The sequence below is a fragment of the Ipomoea triloba genome, chromosome 7 (assembly GCF_003576645.1).
Source record: "Ipomoea triloba cultivar NCNSP0323 chromosome 7, ASM357664v1".
Lineage (NCBI taxonomy): Eukaryota > Viridiplantae > Streptophyta > Magnoliopsida > Solanales > Convolvulaceae > Ipomoea > Ipomoea triloba.
In genome coordinates this window covers 21364970-21375911 of record NC_044922.1, presented here as the reverse complement: position 1 = coordinate 21375911, position 10942 = coordinate 21364970, and the positions used below count along the sequence as shown (strand labels likewise).

The 10942-nt window shown below is 34.2% G+C and overlaps 2 protein-coding genes across 2 annotated transcripts; one reads left to right on the top strand and one right to left on the bottom strand.

Annotated features, from left to right (window-relative positions):
- Window positions 1–272: 272 nt before the first annotated feature.
- On the top strand, window positions 273–734 carry LOC116024322. Its single transcript, XM_031265218.1, has one exon. The coding sequence runs from the start codon at window positions 273–275 to the stop codon at window positions 732–734; it is 462 nt and encodes a 153-aa protein (XP_031121078.1).
- A 4072-nt stretch (window positions 735–4806) lies between these two features.
- Window positions 4807–8226, bottom strand: LOC116026315 (O-glucosyltransferase rumi homolog). The gene is made up of 6 exons (XM_031267794.1): window positions 7989–8226; window positions 7273–7895; window positions 6986–7175; window positions 6523–6587; window positions 6033–6243; window positions 4807–5329 (listed from the first exon to the last, which is right to left on the bottom strand). Exons 1-6 carry the CDS (start codon window positions 8091–8093, stop codon window positions 5009–5011), a joined length of 1515 nt encoding a protein of 504 aa, XP_031123654.1. The 5' UTR covers window positions 8094–8226; the 3' UTR covers window positions 4807–5008.
- Window positions 8227–10942: the final 2716 nt, after the last annotated feature.

Here is a 10942-nt window from a genome sequence, read left to right as displayed (position 1 = left end):
CGAAAAAGAGAGAAGAATAGGAATCATCAAAAATTCCCTCAACTTTTTCTGCTCACCACTGCCGACACACAAACACAAAACATGGAAAAAGTTTTTTTTTTTTTTATTGCACAAACACAAAACATGGAAAAAGTTTTTTTTTTTTTTATTGTTTTTTTTTTTGTTTTGTTGCACTTTGTCCTTCCACTTGGAGGGACCCAACAAATATTACTGTGAATGTTACTGTCAGGCCACCTAGCGACAACACTGCTTGGACAAGACCTCCCTCGGGTATGCTCAAACTCAATGTGGACGCAGCCATTGATCAGAACAGGAACAAGATGGGCTTCGGCTTTGTTATTCATGACTCTATGGGATGCTTCATTACTGCGAGGTGTCTACCCTGGAGAGCTGCCTTCAATCCACCTAAACCAGAAGTAATGGGCATCCGCAAAGCACTGAAATGGATTAGAGACCTCGGCATCGACAACCTCCAGCTAGAGAGCGATTGCCAGCAAGCCATTCTTGGCATTTTTCACTCTTATGATTCTGTCTCATATTTTGATATTCTCCTAGATGATGTTAGATACATAGCTTCTAGTTTCGTTAACTTAAGCTTTTTGTTTGCTAAACGGTCTACGAACAGGGTTGCCCATTGTTTAGCCCGAGAATCCTTGTCTATGTCTAATCGTATTGACTGTTTTACTCATCCTTTTCCTTCCATTGCTCATGTTTTGAGCTTGGATTCTACTTAATGATATTACGTCTTTGATTTCAAAAAAAAATTAATATTATTTTTTAAATTAGTACATACACGTCGTATGTCATATTAATTTTTTTTAAAAAAAATAGTACATACGATGTCGGTTCTTCTACGAACCGACGTCGTAAGTCATATTATTATTATTTAAAAATTACAGCATACGACGTCGGTTAATCTATGAATCGACGTCGTATGTCATATTAATTTTTTCAAAAAAAAAATTAGTACATACGACGTCGTAAATAATATAATTTATTTTGTTTTATTTTATTGACTTATTATGTCAGTTATTAAAAAACCGATGTTAATTAGGTGACAGTATCATTTTTTTTTTAGTAGTTTTAATCTTCAAAGAAGGGTTTTCGATATTCAAATGGCATGTTCTTCAGTGCAGATGTATATCAGGTGTGTTCGAGATGATATCCTAGCGAGATTCCGACAAAGTTTCGATATGCAGATCTTCAGAGCTCCCTGTCCTCCAAAATGAACCCACTATTTATAGTGGTGGGTGTAGGCAAGCTCTAACAAACTTTATCTTTTTGGATAATTCTCAAATTTAATTTAATTATTTCAATTAAATATGAAAAATGTATCGGGACACCATCATGTCCAGGTTCATGATTCCATCTAATTTTAAATAATATCAAATTATCCAAATTTCTTCAAAATTACACAACCCACATATATCTTGATGGGGCAATATCAAGTCAAACATGCTAATTAGGCAGCCTAATTAATGCACATGGCCTGGTCCAAGTGTCCAACTCAATTAAATGTCCTACGATCTTGATGAGCTAAACAATCCAACATCCAATTACTCTTAATTAATTATTGTACTATTTTGTACAATATGAAAAAATGTACATTTTTTTATAGAACTGTGATTACTTCTTTAATTATACATATTAATTGTTACAGTGGTTACTCATTAAGAAATTTTAGTTTATAGTATGTCTAAACTCATACTTTAAATTAAAACATTCATTAATATTTAGATATATGCCTAACTATATAATATTGTTAGGGACTACGTTAATCCATACAAATTTCTTAATTATAATTAATAAAAGATGAAATATAATTAAGAAAATAAAATTATAAAAAGTAACTAAATGTGTGTTCATAAATATTTAGGAATTTTCTTAAATATATACACATACTTATGCACTATATTAATTATACAAAATTAAAATACTAATTTTATTACTTTCTAAATTTAATTATTTTAATTATAAATCTAACAATATATTTTATAATTAGGGAAATTATATTATAGAGATTGCCTAAATATATATTAATAAGCATTATGTGCATTAGTGCATAAGTGCATATACAATATATTATACAATCATATAAGTAAATACGTCTTATTATAGTTTAAATTTACTCATACAAAATTTAAACTTTACATTTTTTTTATTTTATTTCTAAGTATAATTCTCTTAGTTATTATTCATATTGTTAGAATTATAATATATATTAAATACAATTAGGATTAAATCAATATAATTATGAAAACTTTTTATATAAAATTTTTAATTATGTACATGACTATAGACTATATTAAGAGTTTTTTTCCCAAAATGGTCCCTCGACTATTGCTCATTCTCAATTTTACATTTCGACTTTCAATTGCACCTAATGTGGTCCCTTGACTTTCAAAAACTCACCCAATTTGGTCCTCCGTTACATATTCCATCAAATCAGTGTTAAAATGGAGGGTATTTTCGTCCATTTACCTATTGTTAGCCTAATAAACATTGAGAAATAGTTGAGGGACCGTTTTGAGGATAGTCAAGGGATCATTTTGGGAAAAACTATTTTATTTATTTCATTTTTGTTTATTTTCATTTTTTACACTCTATAAAAATAGAATTTCTATACATTTTTTCTTACAAATATAAATAGTTAAAATCGCGCAATCCAACCTCAAAATTTTTAACTTTCTTTACAGGCTTTTCCCCTCTAAATATACAAACTATTCCTATGAAGTTTTACAATAAGTTCCGTAAATTTCATAAATACTCATATACTTTTTTTTTTAATTTTTTATGTTCATAGACAATCAATCACTATGTATCACATTAAATATTACTTTTACCATTGAAAATAATATTTTTTTTCAAGCGTAGACACCCAAAGAGTGTAAAATGTAGGGAAAATATTGGACCGAAAGGTAAATTTTTCTAGTAAACTTCTCAGGTGAGCCGAAAGTAAAATCTCGTCAATGTTTCCTGCAATATTTTCTGTATTTGATTTCGAAGTAATTATTAAATTTTATATTATTTTACATTATTTAAGATATTGTATGACATCTTTTATATGGTTTCCTCTTCTTATTTTTTTTATTAATTATTAATTATTAAGGCAAGTATAATTTATTTTGTAATGTGGACACATTATTTTTAAAATTTTTGATTTAATTAAACTATACCTTAATTATAAAAATCCTACCTAATAATTTTAGTATATTACACGGGACACAATAATTATTAAAAATAATGTTTAATAATTGTCAATTTGTATTCAACAATAAAATTTATAGTTAATTTTTAAGTCAATCATAAAATCTTTTGTGATGTGCGCACATTATTTTTAATTATTTGAGTTTAATAATATTATATCTTATTTATAAAAAATCCAAAGTAATATATTTAGTATTAAGGATGTGACTAGGAATTATTTTAATCGGTGCTTAAAAAATGAGTATTTATAAAATTTACGAAACTTATTGTAAATCTGCATAGGAATAGTTTGTATATTTAGATAGATGAAAAAAGTCTGTAAAAAAAGTTAAAAATTTTTAGGATGGATTGCACGATTTTAAGTATTTATATTTGTAAGAAAAAAAATGTATAGAAATTCTAATTTTATAGAGTCTAAAAATGAAAATAAACAAAAATGAAATAAATAAAATAGTTTTTCCCAAAATGGTCCCTTGACTATCTCAAAACGGTCCCTCAACTATTTCTCAATGTTTATTAGGCTAACAATAGGTAAATGGACTAAAATGCCCTCCATTTTAACACTGATTTGACGGAATATGTAACGGAGGACCAAATTGGGTGAGTTTTTGAAAGTCAAGGGACCACATTAGGTGCAATTGAAAGTCGAAATGCAAAATTGAGAATGAGCAATAGTCGAGGGACCATTTTGGGAAAAAACTCCTATATTAATATCACAAAATTATAATTTTAAGTTTATATGATATAAAAGTAGATACTCGACCAAATATATGGAAGTAACATAATTTTTTCCCAAAAATAACAATAACAATTGTTAACAAATTTATGAATGAATGAGATAAAATATAAATTTTATAAAGGAGGATAAAGGAGAAGATAAAAGACTGCATTTTTCTTACCAAAGGAAGTCTATAATTTATCTATAGTTCAAAATATGTTATAAGAAAATCTTAGCCTAAATGAAAAATGACAACTTTAACATTTTAAAAAATATAAAATGGAAATTAAAAGCAATTTTTGTTTCGTGTTAGTAGCATTGACAATTTAAGGTGTGTTCGGTTCAAATATGAGAGTAAGAATCAGAATATGAATCAAATACTATTGAAATTTGGTGAAATTATTTTGCATGGTGGTAGGTTGGAATATAATTGGATTGATTAACAATATTGTTGTTTGGTTATATATGACCTTATAATTGGAATAAAGATTTTAAAAATACATGAATAAAAAATCAAGGTAATTGATCCTAATATGATCACATCCGAAACACAAAATGAACAAAAAATCAAAATAAAAATCTAAGAGCACTAATGCTATACAGTGAGGAGTCGACGAGATGAGGAATAAGTTTGAATTAAAAGAGTGATACTTGATTTAAATTAGGCAATAGATTTTTTAACTATATGAGTCATCAAATCATATACCTGTGTTTTAAAAAATTATCAACCAAATAATATGTATCACTTTCATTTTCATTCCTTGTGTCTAACTCCGGAACCAAACACACCCTTAGTTTCATTGTGATGTACATACAAGTCATTACATTAGGGATGCCTAATTACTCAATAAATTAAAGAACTACTCTTCACACAAATAATGTGTTCAATTGAGCGGAAAACATTTTGATTTTCCTCAAAAGTAAAATGTTTGAGTTTGAACTTAACAATAGGTGGAGTAACAGAAATTACGAAAATGTCCTCCTCACTCTTATATGATCGAGTATGAGCGGTCTCTACTCTCTAGTCTCTACCATAGGTGTAAGTAAGGTTTGTATGTGGTGGAGTTAGCTAGGTAGAAGTAGCTACCCTGAAAGTGGTAAATTGTCAATGATTTTTCTCTTCATTTTCATAGCCTTCTTGAGAAGTTTCATATCTGGAGGGGGAAGAGTGCAAGGCGGGGTTGGAGAAGGGAATGCGGTTGTCCTTTCCAGGAATTCCCTCTGCTTTTCATCAGCAAAACAAAGCACAGAATCCAAGCAGACCTCTTGAGCTGATGAGGGTGGAACTGGCACGAAATCCTGCAGCTTTGCATACTCCCTGATCAGATGATACATGTAATCGTAGATCCGATCCATGCTCAGATTTTCCATGAACTCTTGTGCTGCGTTTCCTATTCCTGCAGCCTATCCATCCATCCATCCAAACCACGTCATGTTAAGATCAAGCGCTTACCACTCATATCAGAAATTATAGCTGATAGGAGAGCAACTGTATTTTCTTATACAGCCACACAGTTTCGGACGCTCGGTGTTGGCACTTGGCCTTTACACTTTATGAGCCTACGTCCGGTGGTTGGGGATTGTTGGGCAGAGGCTCATAAAGAGTAAAGGCCAAGCCCCAACACCCAGTGTTAAAAAATGTGTGGCTGTATAAGAAAATACAGTTGCTCTCCTATTAGATTTGGCCTTTATCCTTTATGAGCCTACATCCGGTGGTTGGGGATTGTTGGGCAGAGGCTCATCCGGTGGTTGGGGATTGTTGGGCAGAGGCTCATAAAGGGTAAAGGCCAAGCCCCAACACCCAGCGTTAGAAAATGTGTGGCTGTATAAGAAAATACAGTTGCTCTCCTATTAGACTTGGCCTGTATCCTTTATGAGCCTACATCCGGTGGTTGGGGATTGTTGAGCAGAGGCTCATAAAGGGTAAAGGCCAAGCCTCAACACCCAGTGTTCGAAAATGTGTGACTATATAAGAAAATACAGTTGCTCTCCTATTAGACTTGGCCTTTACTAGCCTCTGCCCAATAGATAACATCGGTGCGTGCTTAATGATTAATAATAAGCAAAACTAGGTATACAAGTAACTATATATGAAACATACATATACCTCGTACAAATGATCATTGCCCCACTCAACAGCCACTTTTATAGATCGGCACATATCAAATGGAGGAATGGGCCAATAGTGTTGCTTTGGAATGAGACCGCGGCTAAAGAAATCTTCGTATTCTGGTGTTATTATAAGTGGAACACATCCACATGCAAGAATGTATTTCAAGCTTACAGACCAAGCATATCCCTCAGCATAGATCTTATACCTGTAATACAGTACAATATAATGGAAACAAATTCAACCAAAAGGCCGGGTAATAAGTCATATATATCTTCTTTGCACTTTATGACAGCATTATTATATTATATTCCTCAATTTGCTGGCTACCTAAAGTCTACCATGGCTTTAAATTAAGGCCACCAGAAGAGTAAGTATCTATATCTATCAGTAACAACATAAATCTAAGGGATCCAAGCTAGGCATAATTGATTAATCCCAAAATATATAGAATGAGAAGATGTATTATATTTGGAAGTTAACTTACCGATGCTGGCACTGGTTGGATAGTTTGGACTGCTCAAAACCAGATTTTGCTTCTTCTAACCAGTCCTGCGTGTAATTATATTTGAAAATGATATTGATTTCATCCCATCCCATATCTATGGTAAATGTGAAACTATATACAAGCCATGTTTAGTAAATAATCAGCCTATCAGTCAATTTTGGCTTATTTGACCACTATTAGTTGTTTGGTTAATAAGCTTTTTTAACTCAAAATGCTAAAATTCAAAATGCTATTCAAAGCAACTTTTTCAATTAGCTTTTTAAAAAAAGAAATTATACCAAACAGCTATCATCTATAAGCTAATCTATCAAACAACTTTCTACAATCAGCTAATGGTATCAACAAATTATACCTTCTAACCCAAATAGTCAACCCAATCAGCTAACAGCCATTTACCAAACAGGGCCAATATATTAAGAATAAGATGAAGTTACTGACTAACCTGACGAAAAATCTGTGCCCTCCACATTCTAGTGTCATTACATTGCAACAACTCGGTGCGAATTGGAGAACTCACATCTGGATTTCCTTTCCAGTAAGCAACTGGCCATTTTCTTGCCCAACTTCGTAATTTTGAACCTTGTTTAATGTTATTAAACTCTTCATCCCATGGTCCTATGTTAATCTCTGACCTGTACATACATAATAAGTTGAAGAAGAATATAATCTGATATGTATGGGTAAAAAAACAAATTAAACAATTAAGATAGGAAAATGTTTGTTAATTACCATCCCCAGAAAGACCAATCCGGAAAAGGAATATCGAAATGTTGGGGAGTGGTGCAATAGCGGAACAATGGCAAAGGCATCTCTGCATTCTCCGTACGGTTAATGGTGGGCTTATCCATACAATCAAACATGAGATCCACATCGGGAATCTTGCCAGGATATTTCCTAATCAATTGCAGGAGGCCCCATATGGTAAACATTGCCCGGCTCTGCACACAAGCAAAGTAAAAGTCCACATACAATTTCCCCTGCACGATCACAACCCGGAAAGCCGCAAACTTCTGGGCTTCCGTCACATGAGCCCTGGAAATCCTGGACTTCGCCCACGGCTTCAGATCATAATATATGTATTTATAGAAATCTGGGCATTCCGGGGATTCACGGATTATTTTCGGGTCGTCGTATATATTACTACTCCTCGTACTTTCTCCTAGGATGTCGGTAGTGGTGGTGGTGCTGTTGCCCGCCCGGCTGCTGCAGGTTAGGTAAGAGCATTGCAGAATTTTGGAAGCTCTGGAATAGGTCGACTCGTCCTCGAACTCTTTGGCCGGGAAAACATGCCATGGGGTCGGCTCTAAATTGTGCCCCACTATGGTCTTCGTCCTGGAAATCAGGTTGTCCACCTAACAGAATCGAATCGAGTCAAATATGTTACGAATACAATATCATACACATAGAAACCCAATTAAGGATGAATGAAATAAAATAATGGGTACCTCGAAGAGGAGGAGGAGGGCGAGGGAGACGAAGGCCAAGATGATGACGTAGCGAGGGATGAAGGAGGGGGAGCGAGTTGGGTTCTGCCTGGAGAGAATCGCCATTGTCGTGGAGGCTGGAGTGACGATGCATTTTGATGGCGATCATAATCCGGTGCACAGCTTTGGCACTCCTATTTTTCTAACCAATGGCTGGGGGTGGGCTGAACATTCCGTGCCGCCACGTGGAGAGCCAGTAGCTCACACTTTCCGACCCCGACATAATAACTGATTACAGATATTTTTGTAACGGATTTACATGCACATTACGTTCCGACCCGTTTCTTGCGTTAATTTACAATACGCTGCTAGGTGTTCGGTGTTCCACCACCCCCGCCTCATTCAATTATTTAATTACGCTAATCAATGCATATAACACCACTAATTATATTTTGAATGTCTCATAAAACTGTCAAATTCATACGTTATGCTTAAAAACTTCCATATTAGTGCTTATAACACCACTAATTACATTTTGAATCTCATAAAACTGTCAAATTCATAGGTTATTGTTTCTTTTTTTAGTACTACTGACTCTGTTACAATGTAATATCTATTCATAGCTACTTTCTAACCTAATGAAGCACAAAGAGTCAACAGTTGCCTCCACTGAGGCTCGAACCCACTCCCATCATCCATGTGGGAGTGTAAATTGGGCACAAAGAGTAAACACTTTCATATCAATGCTTATAACAATACTAATTGTATTTTGAATCTTTCATAAAATTGTCAAATTCATGCGTTGTTGTTAAAAACTTTTATATCAATGCTTATTATAACCCCACTAATTGTATTTTGAATCTCTCATAAAATTGTCAAATTCATACTTTGTTGTTAAAAACTTTCATATCAATGCTTATAACACCACGTACTAATTATATTTTGAATGCCTCATCAAACTGTCAAATTAATACGTTATTAATACTAATTTACTTCTTGATTATTATTATTTAATCACAACCCATTAAGAGATGTTTGGTTGATGAAATGCCAAATTACCTTTGGTAATGATGATGCGTTTGAATAATGGGTTATCATTAAAAGTTGGTCAAACTAATACTATCAATTGTTCAAAACAATTAATAGAATCAGCTATATATGCCAAAGACCTTGTGATCTAATGGCACCCGATGTCCTGGAAAACACTTTCACATGGATTATCAGCTATCAACTAATTGTCAAACACCTTACAAAATTCCCTTGTTATAAGGGATGGGATTCAGATCAAGGGAAAATCGCCAGAAACCAATTGGGTATCGCTTAATGTAGATGGTAGCATGCAGCGCAATATGGAGATGGCGGCGCGTGGGGGCGTGCTTAGGAACAGTAGAGGAAGGCGGGACAGTGCTTTCATGTCAAAATTGGATACTAATTAGGCTTCTATGGTATAAAGCTGGGCGATCTTAAAAGGACTAGATTGAGCCTTGAATGTAAGTACTGTTGGGTCCCTCCATGTGAAGAAGCAAGATGGCAGACAAAGAAAATGGGACACTCACCTAATCTTTGTTTGTTTCCCTTTTGTCCTTAATGGATGAGGAATATTCCACAATATTTTATTCCTCATTTTCTTGGTCTTCTCTCGGTAGTATTGGGCAGCAGAGGAATGAATTATTTTCATTCCCATTCTTCTCTTTTTTCGGCCAGTAGAGAGAAACACAGAGAGGCAGTGAGTTCGGCAGTTCAGCAGAGGAAGAAAAACTCATCTTTCTTCTTCCTCTTCTTTTGGCGTTCGGCGGTTCATCAGCAGAAGGAACAAACTATTTTCTCCTTCATCTTTGGTGTAGTTTTGCCGTGCTATTTTGTCGTGGGTTTGCCTAGCGCTTGGGTATTTTCTTCATCAAATATTTAGAGAGGTCAGCTTATTTATTCCAGGCATCTCTTTGGATAATCTCGTAATATTTCTATTCATGTTTATCCTAGTCTTGGAAATTGAATATTTTGAGTACGAGATATTATTCCTTTTAGCCTGTGAATATTATAAGAATGTATTTGGCCTAGGAGTTGTTGTATTTGATGATTTGTAGATGTTTGGCTCGTGTGGTAGCCTGAAACTTTGTACTCAAGATTTGTGATATAGTGGAATATTTTGTTGTTGGTGGCCCGTGGTTTTTCCCCGTGGTTTTGGGGTTTTCCACGTAAATCTTGTGTTCCTTGTGTTCATATTTATTTTTGGGCTATTGTGTATTATCTCGTATTTGTGTACCGTGTCGGGTCTGTGATTTTGATTGTCACAGGAAGTGGGATTTTTCCCAACAAAGTGGTATCAGAGCCCTGGTTGTTGATTTGGTATTTTTTGACAGCCTTGGTTGTTAATTGGATATATTTGAGATGGAAACAAATATGAGTAATATGGTACGATTGAATGGTAGAAATTATCACATTTGGAAAGCCAAGATGAAGGATCTCCTTTTTGTGAAAAAGTTACATCTACCTGTGTTTGCAAGTGCAAAGCCTGAAAATATGTCAGATGAGGAGTGGGACTTTGAGCACCAACAAGTTTGTGGTTATATTCGACAGTGGGTTGAAGATAATGTTTTGAACCACATTATTAATGAGACACATGCCAGGAGCCTATGGAGTAAACTTGAAACCTTGTATGCTTCTAAGACAGGTAATAATAAGTTGTTTTTGTTGAAGCAGTTGATGAATATAAGATACAGTGAAGGAACATTGATCAATGATCATGTTAATGATTTTCAGGGCGTTCTTGATCAGTTGTCCGGTATGGGCATCAAATTTGAGGATGAGGTACTTGGTCTCTGGTTGCTTAACACTCTACCAGATTCTTGGGAAACATTTCGGGTTTCTTTGACCAATTCAGCTCCCAACGGTGTTGTGACCATGGAATATGTTAAGAGTGGTATCTTGAATGAGGAAGCAAGGAGAAGATCTCAAGACACTTCTACTTCTACTTC

Bases quoted from the DNA above. Each gene is read 5' to 3' on its own strand.
- LOC116024322 (XM_031265218.1), top strand. From the start codon at position 273: ATGCTCAAACTCAATGTGGACGCAGCCATTGATCAGAACAGGAACAAG.
- LOC116026315 (XM_031267794.1), bottom strand. From the start codon at position 8,093: ATGGCGATTCTCTCCAGGCAGAACCCAACTCGCTCCCCCTCCTTCATC. The intron at 6,244-6,522 runs GTAAGTTAACTT...ACTGTATTACAG, and splicing joins TCCAACCAGTGCCAGCATCG to GTATAAGATCTATGCTGAGG. The intron at 5,330-6,032 runs GTATATGTATGT...ATGGATGGATAG, and splicing joins GCAATGATCATTTGTACGAG to GCTGCAGGAATAGGAAACGC.